General features: G+C 44.5%; 1 protein-coding gene across 1 annotated transcript; it reads left to right on the forward strand.

The window, feature by feature from the left end:
- The first annotated feature begins 6,029 nt into the window (after positions 1-6,029).
- Positions 6,030-16,558, forward strand: LOC124622168 (alpha-crystallin A chain-like). The gene is made up of 4 exons (XM_047147812.1): positions 6,030-6,187; positions 6,273-6,488; positions 15,081-15,302; positions 16,284-16,558. The coding sequence occupies exons 2-4, from the start codon at positions 6,273-6,275 to the stop codon at positions 16,401-16,403; spliced, it is 558 nt and encodes a 185-aa protein (XP_047003768.1). The 5' UTR covers positions 6,030-6,187; the 3' UTR covers positions 16,404-16,558.
- Positions 16,559-16,809: the final 251 nt, after the last annotated feature.

The following is a 16,809-nucleotide window of genomic DNA, read 5'->3' on the forward strand; positions in this document are numbered from 1 at the left end:
ATACGAGCCAATCCCTCAATAGAAACAGTTTTGGAAGTACAGTGGATATCATATGGAAACTCAGAGAAATGAGGAATCACAAATAGCTGGTAAGCTTTTAGTCAGGGCCCCACAAAATCAACATGGATGCATGCAGGCCACAGAGAGAGCATTGCCCATAACACTACCTGTTGGGTAGAACACTCAGAGCAGGCCATGACATAAAGACAATGTCACTATCAATGCAGTGCTGAAACGTGTGCTGACAGACCAATAAGTTGGTACAAGATGCCCCCAAGTCTGATGTAGGAACTGAAACACATCCCACCATCGGGTGGCCGGGACCACAACAATAGGCAATAGCCTGTCTGTAGACAAGAGAACAACACCATCAAATACCAAAAGACGGTGAAAGAAGGCAAAATAGTTACCAGAAGATGAGAAGCCCTGCTTCATGTCCTGTCTGGCCAACAGTGCTGAATGAGGTGAACAACATGATTCAAAACCAGATTGGCGGCGACAGCTGCTGTGATCCAGGAGGCTGTAATAGGATGCGCTTCCACTGTAAGTTACACATTAACATATAAGTGAAAACAAAAGAGTTCATCTTGATCAAAAGTAGGATCCAGCCCCATCAGAAGCATGGGCAGTGCACTAGCGTTGACATGCTTCACCACAGGCCGAAACTGTTTTTCATAGTTCTAGCAAGACAGATGCAAGGCCCAACTTTGGATAGAAAGTAGCCAAACAAGAAGCAGAATGTGATTTACATTTCAAAAGCGTAAACGTGCGTGCACAGGCCAGCGTCCACTGAAAAGGAACGTTCTGGTGAAGCAACTCATGGAGGGGATGATCCAATGTGACCACACCTGGAATAAATTTGTGATAGTAAACAATTTTAGCAAAAATGCTTATAGTTCTTTGACATATGTAGGGTGAGGCAGGGCTGTGACCGTGGCGAACTGATGACATCCTGGGAAACCTCAAACCTGAAATACACAATGGATGGAAAAAGTGTGACTTGGCCAAGTTGTATTTCAACCCTGCAGTACGTAAGATGGTACACAAGGTGCATAAATTACGTAAATGTTCTTCTGTGGATGCATCCATCACGATGATGTCATTGAGACAGTTGGTGCACCACAGAATGGACATCACCAGTTGAGCGAAAAGATGATGGAAAATCGCTGAGGTGCTAGCCTATCCAAACTGGAGGTGCTAATATTGGTACAAACTAAAGGGCATGTCAATCACAAGGAGGTGTTTAGAGACCTCATCCAACGGAAATAGATTTAAGATCAATCAGTTTTGGAGAAAACTGGCCCCTGTCGAGTTTAGCCATTAACTCGTCTGGATGCAGCAAAGGATAGGTGTCACTGATAGATTGAGCGTTACCTGAAACATAGTCACCAAAGAGCCAAAGATGACCAGTTGGTTTTTTAACAGTCATGGGTGGGAGGGTAGAAAACTCACTCAGTGTAATAGGCTGTATGACCTGTAACGACGTCAGCCTCACCTATTGCGATTTCACTTGATCACGCTAAGCCACTGGAATAGGGCGAGCACGGAAAAAGTGCAGCTGCACCATAGGTTTCCGGGTAATGTGCGCCACATAATTAGTGGCACAACCTAATCCATCAGAGAAAATAGGCAAGAAATCAGAACAAAAGCAATCTAACTGCTGGTAAGGGACTCTGTCTGTGAAAAGGCGCACATTATCTGACATGCAGAAACCAAAAGCATTGAAAATATCATCCCAAATAAATTTGTAGTGCCAGCATCATCCGCTACCAGAAAGTTAAATAACAAACCACAGGCTTATGAACAGTGGGAGCAATAAATTGCCCCAAAATTGAAATATGCTGCTAGTTGTAAATTACCAAATGTCGTGTACCAGTAGTCAACGCTGCAGACCTCAAGTCCAAATAAGTTTACTGATTCAGTTAAATCATGGCTGCATCATTGTCCACTTGTAGGCAGAGCATTTTGTACCTCACTTGCACTTAGATAAATAGTTTTTTATGATTTGTAAGCACTGGAGACACACAATTAACATCCATACTCATGTCCACAGGAGGCGTCTGGGAATGACACACAGATGTAGTATGTCCTTATCCTACAGTTGTTATAGTCGCCAGCGATTAGGGCACATAGCACTCTCATGTGTTTGGGAGGACAATTGTTCAAACCCACATCTGGTCATCCTGATTTGGGGTTTCCATGACTTTATGAGCAAGATGGGAGTACAGAGCACTGCCATTGCTATGATTGTTGTGATTATTGTTGTTGTTTGGCAAGTCACTGTCCATTGCAGTGTAGGGGCTGCATTTGCACAGCTGCCAGGTCGTCCTCCCCCCAAGAACTGACTGACTCCCAACAACCAGGAACAGGAGTCACCCAGTCATGTCACATCATGCCTCAGTCTAAGCACTAGTAGCACAAGATACCTTGTGATACTGAACAACATCTAACATTTTAACCTAAGTTGGATCTCACACTTTAATACATACTGGTGCACCTCCTTGTTAGGAACCAAGCAAACGATGGCGTCATAGTGACAGAATCAGCATAGGAACTATGATGAGCATCGCTAACAAACAAACTGACGTTCAGGACTGAGGCTGTGGAATTTGGCCACTCAAGCCTGGTACAACTCGTGGGTCAGTTTATGACACTGATAGGATTCTACATGCACTGCAATAAAATGTGTCTTTGCATTAAGCAGTTCTTCTTGTGCTATCTTGTGAGGAAGGTGGACTATTTGTATTGACATCCCATGAGATAATGACCCTTCCCACACGATCAGAAATTAGAGAAACTGTGGCTGGGTCACACTGCCAGCACATGCTGTGTCCCATGTTGTGTCCATTGCAAAATAATTTTTGCCAGTTGTTGGTCATGACGTAAATTAAGTCAACAGTGGGAAGGTTATCAGAAATGACAGTATTTCACGCGATCTGTAGGATTTCTTCAGTTTCATTTTTCGTTACACAATCTATAGCCTATTTCATCTTTCAACTTGAACAGATTCGTTACTCCACACACGTGCAATTACGGGGTAAGTTTCTGCCCCAAGAGCATCTCCCTGTGAACAGTAGCGAGAGCTTGCGGTCTTGTGCAAAACCTTTTGCTTAAGCACTGAGTCCAGCAAAAACCTAAAGCGATTGGCGCTTTGGAATAAGGAACTTTGATGGGGGTGGGTTTCTGTTTCAATGCAAGACACAGACATAATACCAGTATTTAGAATTTGCAAGAAAATTAGCAGACTATTAGATTCCGACAATCCTGGTAGAGTTTATCAGGTTACCAGTGCGAGTAAGCGATTATATGCGTGCTGGGGCGCTCTACAGACGTTACAACACTCACTGTTTCACCCACTGTCGCCGTAACCGCTAGAACCCTGTGTCAAATATCGTATTGCAGTATGAAGTGATTCACTTTTTCCTTTTACTTTGCCTTCTTTATAACTTTATTTTCTTGTACACTTGGGGAATAAGGAATGTTTTTATTATAACTGCAACTCAGTGCAAACAGGGCCTTACGAAAGATGACATGGTTAATATGACATATCGATTGAATATTGTTACTTATACTCGACTATCATCTGTAGATCAGCGAGCTAAGTTGATGTTGTAGAGTTATATTAATATGTGGATGTGAAGAAATAGGGTGACCCCCGTCCTGGGAAATAATGTGGAAGTGTTTTGCATAAGTATTAGGATGCTTTGTGTTATTTGCACATTTTGCTGTTGCCTTCAGTGGGAGCAACAACACAATGGGAATAGCTGCGTAACAAACTATTGGTCGTTAACATACGTTAAGTTACTTCTGGAACAGTCTTATTTCGCAACCTCTGTAACCTGTGAACAGAAGCAGGAGACTGCATGGTGAGAACGGGTGGCTTTACACACAACTGTCCTGTTTGTGAGAAACTAGCCATGTAAAGACATGCTGCTACCACTATGTCCCCTGCTTTTCCACCACCATTCATACAGAAACCATCAATGCATATGCTATCATAAACTCTGCCTCCAACATATGGTTCGCCACTGTGACCTGCACCAGCTGAGCACCTCACAGCATTGTCTTAAGCCTCTTGTCGCGCCCCTCAGTGCAATAGAAGCTATAATAAATGTGACTAATACTACAAATGAAAATCCGATGCAAGAAGCAACACCATTCATTGTGGAGATGCATACTCATTCCATGACAAGATGTAATGAAGTTAAACACCAGTTCTGCCAAAAGCTGCTAACATGGAGCTCTCCATCAAATGTGAGAAAGTACGAAAAATGGATGCTGGATGCGAACTAAAATAAAGCAGAATACGTACAATATACCTTCAATGAATTTAAATCTGGCACTTCACATATGGATCTGTAGGCAAGAACAAATAGCCACAGAGCAGTATCCTATGCAACAACTTTCTGTTTTATATGAAACGAAGCTATGGAATCATTTACTCCACACACTATTACAGATGTGAGCAAAGATCAAGCGGGATACAAGCAACATATTCACAATGCAGTTGAAAATGTGGAATATACACAAGTAGCCGTAATCAGGAGTGTAATGCAATGAAAACAGCTCCACTTTACTACGAAATTAAGACAAATACGGAGGACTTTAAACCCGATATGGTGGACTGATAAACGTGCAGTGCTCCAAGCGACCTGGCAGAGATCCAAAGTCGTATTACCGGAAGTCCCTATACGAGATTCAGGCCCATGTTTGAAGTGAATATTTTTGTACCAACTGCCTTATTCCAGTTGATGAAGGTTTCTCGGGTCTCCAGCTGGGTGGTAGTGTGGATATATCTTGCGACGTTTCGGAAAGTGTCATACTATCCATCTTCTGGCGAAGTGTCGAGATTAGCGGAGAGCGGGCTATTTACATGTGTGGACCCCCCCCCCCCCCCCGCCCCTCCAGTAGACCTCGGGAAGCTAAAGTGGACCGGCGGCGTGCGCGCGGTGGTGGGGATAGCGGTCGCCCCCAGCGGCCGCGTTCAGTTCTCGGTGTAAGCATTCTGTCTGCGTCTGCAACGGAAGACGTTGATGGGTGCGCTCCCGACGGATTGCCGCTATCGCAGGGTTCCATGCAACGTTGAGTTGATATCCATCATCTCTTTTGACCAGATTGTCATGGATCCTTATTTCTATGGATTCTTTGATAACGCTTTCCCAGAAGCCAGATGCTCGGCACAGTACCTTCGTGTTTTCCAAGTTGAAGGTAATGTGCCGAGCATCTGGCTTCTGGGCCAGCATTATCAAAGAATCCATAGAAATAAAGATTCATGACAATCTGGTCAACAGAGGTGAGGGATACCAACTCAGCGCAGCATGGAACCCTGCGATAGCGGCAATCCGTCGGGATCTCGCCCGTCAACGTCCTCCGTCGCGGACACAGACAGAATGCTTACACCGAGAACTGAACGCGGCCGCCGGGGGCAACTGGTATCCCCACCACCGCGCGCACGCTGCCTGTCCACTGCAGCCACCCGATGTCTAGTGGAGGGGGGGTGACCTCGCATATAAATAGCCCGCTCTCCGCTAATCTCGACACTTCGCCAGAAGATGGGTAGTATGACACTTCCCGAAACGTCGCGAGATGTCAGCGCTACCACCCAGCTGGAGATCCGAGAAACCTTCATCTACAGTTGACGCCGGGAACGCCTACAGTCACATATGCCTTATTCCTTTCTACCAAAGCAATTACACGCGTTTTTGGTTTCTGCAAGCACTGTTTTTGGAGTACGTTTGGTAACACTGCATTTCATTATTCAAATATATCATATGGATATTTGACCACAAAATCAACAGATACTATATAGTTAACTAGACTGCAACAGAAGTCTTTATGATTTATCCCTGTATTAATTATACATTTTTATCCTGTTCAATATTCTTTCCTTCAACACGAAGGCTCCGTGAGAGACTGCACACGAATGGCTCTCGCTAGAGCTACTTGCACATGAATTCGATTTGTACTCGCCATTCGATGTATCGACATACACCGGAAACGTTCAGTATGCCAGTTTGACGTCATATCCTCATCTTGTTTAGGCTGCAGAGAAGCTTTGCAATCAAACCTTATCCTGTCACAAACATTGCTGTTTCTATTGCGATACGTTTCCAATATTTTTTTCTCGGTAAAAGAAGACCCAATACTTCATAGTTTGTTGTCATTGTAGAGTTGTGTGTGAGGAAAGGTAGGGAGTAGCAATGAAAAAACAGTTTTGTAGACGTATAAGTGAAACTTATTAGGAAAGTTACGCGTTCTTCAATGTTTTTCAGATGGCTTTTTTTCCTTTTATCGCTATGTCAACTGAATTTGACCGGGCGCCGAGCTTGCTGAGTGCTGATCTCGAGCCAACTATTCTTTCTGACGATGTATTTGTCCCACGATTGGCTGCTATGCCCTTACGATCGGGATATCTGCGTTCATGGCGTCATCAGCCGGCTCGTCGAAGCGGAAGATCGCACATTAGAAACAAGAAAGAAGGCTTTGAGGTTAACACTTCAATACTGATATTTTTTATGTTTATCCAGCAAAAAAATATGTATCACATTGCAATGTAAAAGGTTTATTGCGTATGTGTGTGCTTCTGTTATACTACGTACTTTATACATTGTTTACCATTGTTAAAAGTTCGCTTGGTCAATCTCATGTTGCATGGGGGAACAGGGCGGCTTAACTAAAATAACTAGTTTACTGATATGTGGATTGTTTCCAGGAAAGATTATCCTTCCTCAGTAATTTGGGACATATTGTCATTTCACAGGCTATTGCTAATGGATTAAATATAATTAGTTTTGGTAAGACCAGGAAAGACTGAAACGAATTGCATTTGATTTCGTGTAGGATAACATTATCTACATCATGTGTGGAACAGTTATACTCCTACTAACACTTAGTTTCCCAGGTAATTGTCTTGTTGCATTGTCCCAGGTCATTTTTTGTCAGTCGCTGTCCTAGATGTGGTCTGAGAGATAGTTATATTTAAATAATCATGAAAGTTGCATTCAGTACTTTCAGTGAAGTGGTTAGGTTTTTTATGTAAAAGGTTACGTTACTACCGCACGAAAATATATTCACATAAATTTTTAAAATTTGTTTAGGAGAAAAACATATTTAAATAGAAAACTACACAAAATGAATGTAATATTACATGAAACTGTAATGCTGTGAATACTCTAATAGCCTGTGCTCAAAATTTTACTCTTCGCAGTTTTTAATTGTTAATTGAACAATAACATAAAAACTTCGACAAAACATTTTAAAAAATCAAAATTAATTGTGTAGTTTTTAAGTTTTGGGTCTCCTTCCCACTGTAAAGTTTTGTAGAGAATGCAAGCTAAATTGGTATATCTGTCTACATGATTACTCTGCAAATCACAATTATGTGCATGGCAGAGGCTTCATCCACCCACATTAAGTTACTTCTCTACCATTCCCACTCTTAAACAGAGCGGGGGGGGGGGGGGGGGCGAAACACAAACAAGCAAACACACACACTTAAATCTTTCCATGCAAACTCTGATTTGCAGTATTTTCTGATGACGATCATTTCTCTATGTGGGTGCCAACAAAATACTGTAACATTCTTGAGGGGAAAGTTAGCGATTGCAATTTCATGAGAAGGGCTTGCTGCATCGAAATTCTTTGTTTTAATGACTGCCACTGCAAATCATGTATCATATCCATGGCACTCTCTCCCCGTTTCACAATAATACAAATTGAGCTGCCCCTCTTGCAACAGTGGCAAATAGAAGCATATTTCTCATCTTTTTGGATCACAGGTGGAGCATGTTTTGCTCGTTTCCGGTCATTTTACTATGACTTCTGATAGAGGGTCCCCTACAGCCAAAACACTGAACGGTTGCACGAAGTTCACGGGGCATGTGGTAGGTGTTGTCTCACTTCTTATCTGTAATGTTAGCAATGAATTTCCAAGCTTCTTCAGAAAGTTGAATTTGCTTACTAGAATATTGTCTTTGTAGGAATTGTGAAGGACAAACACATTTATCTCTCTTATGTCCATTATGCACAAAAATAATGGCATTGGGCATCTTTGAAAGAGGCTTTGACGATGAGTGATATTTGTTTTGATCATATATATTTCTAGCTGAACCTTTAGCTAAAGAGTCAGTCCCTACACTTCCATTTCTGTCACTCTGATCTCTTTGTCTTCACATTTGCTCTGTTCCTTTCCTGAATTACATTCATTTTCAATTTCATTGCTCCTGTCTGAACAAAAATTCTTTCGTAAACTGTCCTCAGACAGTTTTAAAACAGTATCCACGAAGTCAGGGTGAGCAACATGAACAGTAGACAAAGATCTGGTTACTGAATCCCTGAGGCAAAGACTTAGCACTAAGAAGGAGTAATGTTATAGGGCTATGTCACATTCAGGTGGTAACTGACGAATGAAACCATGGCAGCTTTGGGAAAGAACGACTAGACAACGTTGTAATCTCTTACCCCAGCTCTGTGTGAAAGGAACAGAGTAACAATATTATGTAAATTGAAAATGTGGAGGGGGTGAGGGAAGAAACTGAAGACATCAACTTTATCTGGAAATGGTAGCAATGACTGAAAATGTAAGCTCGACCGTGACATGAACCCAAGATCTCTTGTGTACTAGGCAGTTGTGTTAGCCACTGTGCTGCCCAGGCACAGTGTTTATTGCATGTGCCCGAACTGTCTTGGTGTGCTCCCTGGCTGACCTACATTCCTGCCCAGTCTATGTGCAGTCCCTGTCTGTGTCCTCTTTGGTCACTAATTTTAGATTCCCCCCTGTCATAATTGATTCATCTTGATTAGCAAAGAATACATAACCTTAAATCCCCCCCTGTGGGCCCGGGGGTTAGAATAGGTCCGAGGTATTCCTACCTGTCGTAAGAGGCGACTAAAAGGAGTCTAGCACCTTTTGGCCTTTATGTGGTGGTCCCCTGTAGGGTTTGACCTTCATTTTTCAAAATTTTCCCAAAGGGCGACCCAAGTGGGGAAGGGCGCCTTACATGCTGCATAATGTCCATCGTGCATCGAGATCTTTAGCCCACTTTCTGGTTGTGGCATTGCAGTCTCGCTCGCCCCCCACTATGCACTGTCGTTTTCTGTGTTGATGATGACCATGGAATTCTTTGCACCTCATATCCAGAACTGTAGCCAGTCTGTTGTAGTAGGGCTGCCATGTACCCTGTTAGTTGAAGCCCCTGGCTATACAGGGATCGCTCTGCCGATGCCTGTGCCGTTAACTCCCCCCCCCCCCCCCCCCCCCCCCCCCCCCTGTATGCCAAGGAGTAGATGCCAGTCACCCTGGGGCATCGGGACTCTTGGCAATGGCCATCCTGCCAGGTGGCCTTTACTGCGGCTGGATGGCGCTCGTGGGGAGGCTCCATAGTTGGAGTGGGTGGCATCAGGGTGGATGGCACACGATAAAGCGTACGTCGTCATCACTTGCTGGTGATCGAATGCCAGCCGTCTCTAAGCGTTTCAAGTCTCAGTACAATGCAAGGAAGTATGATCCTAAAGCGTTCCCCTCCCTGGCCACACCATGGGAGGAACGCCAGGCTAAGGATGGCAGTGAGCCTTATTCACCCCGGTACCTCATATGTACGAGAGCTGATGGGAACTGCGTTGTCTCGATGAAACTTCAGTTTTTTGTAGAGCATTTAGAGGACAAGTTTGGGGAGGTGGAGGGCTTGTCCAAAATGCGGTCAGGGTCAGTCTTGATAAAAACAGCATCCTTTGCCCAGTCACGGGCATTGCTCGCTTGTAAAAAGCTGGGGATGTTTCCCTTACCATCACACCTCATAAGACGTTAAATTTGGTCCAGGGCATTGAGCGGCAAAGAGTTCATTTCGTCTCGCGCGTCTGTTGTGGTCTGAGGGATAATCAGGTTGCCTTTGGTGCCTTCTTCGCCTTCGAGGGTGACACATTACCTGTGAAGTTCAAGGTCTACTACTGTGATGTCAAGCCATATATCCCTCCCCCAATGTGGTGCTGTAAATGTGACCATATGTTTTCCTGCTGTAATTCCAGCATTACATTTCGAGATTGTGGACGTCTACCCCATCCCAATACTCCATGTTCCCCATCTCCCGTCTGTGTGTCGAGCATCATTCCCCTTGCTCACCAAAGTGCATGATTTTACAGCAAGAAAGAAAAATCATGGAATACAAGACCCTGAACCGATTGATCTACACTGAGGCCAAGAGGAAATTTGAGTGCCTACATCCTGTGGCGATGACCTCTTATGCTGCCGCTACGAGAACAGGTCCAGCCCCATCAGTTCTGCGAGTTCTAGTCGGCTCTCAGAGCTGGAAGACTACACCTGCGCCCTTGATTGTGGGGGGGCACTTCACTCCCTGTTGCTCCCGCACCACCTACCTCGGTAGCACTGTCGCCCCAACCTTCTCCAACTTCTCAGCTGGAGAAGTGGAAGTCTTCTTCAGCTCCTCTCGCTAGGAAGGGGTCCCTTGGGTCACTCCCTTCCCGGGTTTCTGCTAGTGGCCGAAGTGCCCTAAAGCAGCTGGTCGTAGGGCTTCACGATCATCATCAGTCCTGGAGTCTGAATCAGTGAAGCCCTCCTAGCCAACCCAAGGATCAGCGAGAGAAATCCAGAAAGAAGACCCCCCCAAGACCAAGGGAATTGCGGTGGCACCCACACCACCGCTGCCTACAAGGTCTGCGTCTGAGGATGAGGTGAAGATTTTGGCATCCGCTGAGGACCTAGATCTCGCCAGACCCTCAGACAAAATGGTTATAGCCTGTTCCGGAAATAAGTCTGCGGCAGCAGGTGTCCTTGGGGCGAAGACTGCCTCATTGAGTGTTTCATGCCTTCCCAGTCTCACGATCACATCATCCACCAGTGGAATTGCAGCAGTTTTTTCCACCACCTGGCTGAGCTACGGCAGCTGTTAAGCTTTCACACCTGCTTACTGCATTGCCCTCGAGGAAACCTGGTTCCCGGCAATGTGGGCCCCAGCCCTTTGCAGCTACAGGGGATACTACAAGAACTGTAGCAAATATAATAGTGTCAGGTGGAGTTTGCGTTAATGTCCTGCACTCGGTATGTAGTGAACCTGTGCCCCACCCATCCAAATTCCTCTTGAAGCTGTGGGTGTCAGGATGCAGACAACACAGGAAATAACTGTCTGCAACGTATATCTCCCTCCAGATGGTGCGGTACCACTGAACGTATTGGCTGCACTGATTGATCAACTCCCTAAACCTTTCCTACCTTTGGGAGATTTTAACGCACATAACCCCTTGTGGAGTAGCACCATGCTTACTGGCCATGGCAGAGATGTCGAAAATTTACTGTCCCAACTCAACCTCTGCCTCTTAAATTTTGGGGCCGCCACACATTTCATTGTGGCTCATGGTAGTTACTCAGCCAGTGATTTATCAATTTGCAGCCTGGGACTTCTCCCATCTATCCACTGGAGAGCACATGACGGCCTGTGTGGTAGCGACCCCTTCCCCGTCTTCCTGTCACTCCCCCGGTGTCATGCCCACAGACATGTACCCCGATGGGCTTTAAACAAGGCAGACTGGGTAGCCTTCACCTCTGCTGTCACTGACAAATCTCCCCCACGTGGTGTTATCGATGTTGTTATTGAGCAGGTCTCTACAGCCATAATTTCTGCAGCAGAAAACACGACCCCTCGTTCTCTAGAGAGCCCCCAGCGAAAGATAGTCCCTTGGTCATCACTGGAAGTCACTGAGGCAATTAAGGAGCATCGGGGAGTTCTACAGCGACATAAGTGGCAGCCTTCCCTAAGCATGTAATAGCCTTTAAGTGGCTCTATGCCCGTGTTCGCCTGCTTATAATACGACGGAAACAGGAGTGTTGGGAAAGGTATGTGTCGACCATTTGGTACCATACATCACCTTCCCAAGTCTGGACGAAGATCAGACGTCTTTATGGGTACCAGACCTCAACAGGTGTCCCTGGCGTTAACATCAATGGCAAGCTCTCTACCGACTCAATTGTGATTGCTGAGCACTATGCTCGATCCTCTGTCTCTGAGAACACCCCCCCCCCCCCCCCCCGACACCTCCCCCAGCCTTTCGCACCCTCAGAGCATGGGAGCCTGGAAAGGAAAGTCCTCTCGTTCGCTACATGCTACGGTGAACCCTATAATGCCCCATTTACAGGGTGGGAGCACCTCAGCGCCCTTGCACATTGCCCCGACACAGCTCCTGGGCTGGATCAGATCCACAGTTGAATGATAAAACATCTCTCGTCTGACTACAAGCGATATCTCATCATCATCATCATCACCATCTTCAACCGGATCTGGTGTGATGGCATCTTTCCATTGCAGTGGTGGGAGAGCACCATCATTCCGGTGCTAAAACTCTGTAAAAATCCGCTTGATGTGGATAGCTATCAGACTCAACATTCTCTGTAATTTGCTGGAATGTATGATGTGGTGTGGTGGCGGTTGGGTTGGGTCCTGGAGTCACGTGGCATACTGCTCCATGTCAGGACGGCTTCAGTCAAGGTCACTCTACCACTAATAATCTTGTGTCCCTCAAATCTGCCATCTGAACAGCCTTTTCCAGGCGCCGACACCTGGTTGCCGTCTTTTTTGACTTGCGTAAAGGATACAACATGACCTGGTGACACGATATCCTTGCAACATTGTATGGGTGGGGTCTCCAGGACCCGCTCCTGATTTTTATCCAAAACTTCCTGTCAGTTCATACTTTCGGTGTCCAAGTTGGTGCCTCCCATAGTTCACCCCGAATTCAGGAGAATTGCGTTCCACAGGGCTCTTTATTGAGTGTATCTTTTTTGGTGGCCATTAACGGCCTAGCAGCAGCAGTAGGGCTGTCTGTCTCCCCTTCTCTGAATGCGGACAACTTCTGCATTTCGTATTGCTCCTCCAGTACTTGTGTTGCTGAGCGGCACCTACAGGGAGCCATTCACAAGGCACAGTCATGGGCTCTAGCCCATGGCTTCAAGTTTTCAGCTGCATCATGCACTTCTGTCAGCATCAGATCGTTCATCCAGAACCTGAACTTTATCTTGATGATGATCCACTCACTGCAGTGGAGACGTTTAGATTCTTAGGACTGGTTTTTGACACCCAATTGACTTGGCTACCTCACCTTCATCAGCTTAAGCGGGAGTGTTGGCAGTACCTCATTGCTCTTCGTTGCCTGAGCAACACCAACTGGGGTGCAGATCACTCTATGCTGCTGCGGCTCTACAGAGCCCTTGTTCAATCCCGCCTTGACTATGCGAGTCTGGCTTATGGTTCGGCAGCGCCCTCAGCATTGCCTTTACTCGACCCAGTGCATCACTGTGGCATTCACCTAGCGACGGGAGCTTTTAGAATGAGTCCGGTGACCAGTGTCCTGGCAGAGGCTGGAGTCCCTCCATTGTGGATCCGACGTTCTGATGTGCTCAACTGCTCACCAGTTATGTTGCACACATTCGTAGTTCTCCTGAGCATCCGAATTACGATCTCCTTTTCCGGGAGGGTCCTCTTTCTCCATCTGCTGTGCAGAGCACGATGAAGTAGTTCTAATCGACAGGAGAACTGGACGTCACTATGGGAAGGTACCGACAACCGGTTGCACCACAGGTGGTTGATGAAATTGCTGTTGCTATGGCAGACAATGCTGCGTGTAATTCCTAATCGTCAGGCAGTGCGAGTGCTATGTCACGACAGTCGAACATCCCATGGTCCACTGTATGGAACGTGCTTCAGACCATTCTCAAATGGTATACATACAAGATCAATATCATGCAGCAGCTTGTACCACAGGACACGCAATGAGATGTTTCCTTCGCTCTCCACTTTCTCGCAAGGGTTGAAGTTGATGAGTGCTGGACCATGCTATGGACAGGCAAAACTTGTTTTTCTTTGACGGGTGAGGTGAACACACAGAATTGCCGAGCATGTGGATTTTCACCTCGAGTCACTGTGCTTGAAGTGCCTGTGTGGTGAACGTGTCACCTTATGCTGTGGCTTCAAGTCCACATTCATCATTATCCCATTCTTTTTTGAACAGGTTGATGCTCAAGGAGGAAAGACATGCAGTGTGATTGGCCAGCATCACTGTGGTATGCTTAGCCAGCGTATCATACTGGTCGTACAGGAGAGACACATTGAACTCAACAGTTTTCATGCAAGGTGGGCCCCAGTGCACATCGATCATGATCACCTACTTCTTCTAAACACATTTGGAAATGTTCGAATTATCAGCCGACTGTTTCCAAATGCTTGGCCGGCACAGTCACCTGACCTCACTCCCTGTGATTTCTGGTTGTGGGGCTACCTGAAGGACAGGGTTTACCAGGGGAACATTCACACATTTGCTGTAGCCAGCATGCCTATGGACATGCTTCGTTCTGCGGTGCAGAATGCAATCCTATGCTTTCAAACTCTTCTGCACACTGATGGGCTGGGCACCATATTGAGCCCCATTTGTTGCAGTAATGGTATGATGTACCGTAGCAGCACGTTAAAAGTATTTCAGTTGAATTGACTCTGCATTATTTCTCTTCCCTATGTCCTTAACATTAATGTTACTAAGTTTGGTACTCGTACGGTAATCAGTTTCCATATTATAACATGATAGGTAGGGAAAGTTTAATTATAACCGCTCTGTACTTAAATATGTGATCAGTATGACCAACCAGGTGAAATACTTATGTATCCATTTCAATGCACTACATCTTGGTAGAACCTATATTTGAAATAACTATTAGTTTGGAATACTTCCAGTTTCGTGTGGCATTCATAAACTGGTATAGAGGCTCATTTTGTAGCTATCTAATCATTATTTTTCATATTATAGCTTCTGTTTTGTTAATGTGGGTGGGTGTTCTAAGCCTGAATCTAGGAGTTCAGTTAAACATAGTAAATATTAAAATGTACTGTATTAAGTGTAATTTTAAATGCTGTGTCCTATAAACAAAATTTTGGTGATTGAATTAGGTTGACTCATATGTGGAGTAAAATGTCAGCAGAGAAACTATAAGAAGTTAGTTGCAGATGCAATCCCTTTGTGTGTATGAAACAGAATAGCATAAAATTTCTGTTAGGATTTTGTGTTGACTGTTGTTTCTTTCATAGGTAAATCTTGATGTCCAGCAATTCAAGCCTGATGAAGTATCAGTAAAAATGCAAGATGATTTTATTGTAGTGGAGGGAAAACATGAGGAACGTGAAGATGAACATGGCTACATATCCAGACATTTCGTCCGTCGTTACAAGTTGCCTAATAATATTGATATAGATGCTGTAACATCAAAGTTATCATCAGATGGAGTTCTGACAATTGCAGCTCCCAAAAAGGTAAGTATGCATCACAATATAAGGTATTTTATGATAATGAAAATTATACTGTTGAAAATGAGCTACCAGTATTACAGTAGACAGTAAGGTTCCTTTGACTTTGTTCTTGCAGCATGATGGGACCCCCTGCACGTTCTATAGTGGGTGAACAAAAAGTTTGTTTGAAGGCTGTACAGTCCGGAATTGACATACCAATCAGGCAAAATTGCCTTGAGCATTGAGACAATCACCCCATCGATGCACTAGGTTGAACATACCCATTTAGTAAAAACCGTATTCTGCTATGTGAAGTAGTCGTTGCTGTCTACTGCACATCCTTGTCTAACAGGAGTCATTGACACTGCAAGGCCTGTTTTAAGGGACTGAAGGCACAATAATCACATGAGGAGACATCAGGACTACAGGATGGGTACTCTAGTGTCTATCACTTTAGTTGATCTATGGATGAGCCTGTCCTTCCTGATTGACCAGTGTCTTGTGTTGAATTAAGACCAAGAACAACCTGGTGCACTGTTCCACAACGGTAGTTTTTGGCAAACATGCTGCTCCATACACATTCTTCATTCTCTGATGGATGTCTGCGTTGCAGCAATGCTCTCAAATGGAAACTTTGATTACCTCTTATAATTGCCTGATGACACATCTAAACCCACCATATCCAGATCGATGGATTGGTAGACACGGTTACGTTTACTTGACCATCAAGGTCCCCAGGTCTTTACACCATTTTTGTGCATTGGTTTGAAGACTGACCTAGACATCTTCGTGTGGTGTTTGGAACAGTTGTCCTTTGTGTGCTTGCTGTTATAACTAGAGTACAGACCTGCTAGAACAGGACTAAGGACACCTGCAGGTTAGGTCAGTTATCAAAATATTGTTCACAAAAGGAAATTATCAACTCTACAAGAAACTTGAGGACATAACATAAGTTGTGGAGATAATACATCAGAAATAACATTTCTGCATATTACTTTGTTACAGGTACCATCAAAAGATCCCAAAGAACGTGTAGTCCCTATTGTCCAGACAAATAAACCAGCTGTCACTGATGCAGCAGAGGAGAACCCAGATAATAAACAGGAGAAAGCAGAGACAAAATAAATTTCACAAAAATATTACTCATGTGAAAGATTTAATTATACATAGTACAAAATCAGTCCATTTTGTGAAAAGAAGCTGTAATGTATGTTCCTTTAATTACTTTTTATGTATTTCATCCACTGCAGTTGTAAGACTGGATTTAACATTTTTTTAAATTATATATTTTTAAGTATTACTTTTTTTACAAATAAAGAAAAGAAAATTTATAAATGTTGTGGTTTCTTTCTCCTGATGCCCTTATTGGCCATATCATGAAGCAGTTAGAGCGAGATTAAAACTGAACTATATTTACCTAATGTAATAATATTGAGCTTTTGGACAAAGTCCTTCTTCAGAAGTAGGAAGCTTTTTCACACAAGCACAATGCTGTCTTACTTGCTTGTGCGAGTGTGTGTTTTTGCTGCTT

This window comes from Schistocerca americana, chromosome 7 (genome assembly GCF_021461395.2).
Source record: "Schistocerca americana isolate TAMUIC-IGC-003095 chromosome 7, iqSchAmer2.1, whole genome shotgun sequence".
Taxonomy (NCBI): domain Eukaryota; kingdom Metazoa; phylum Arthropoda; class Insecta; order Orthoptera; family Acrididae; genus Schistocerca; species Schistocerca americana.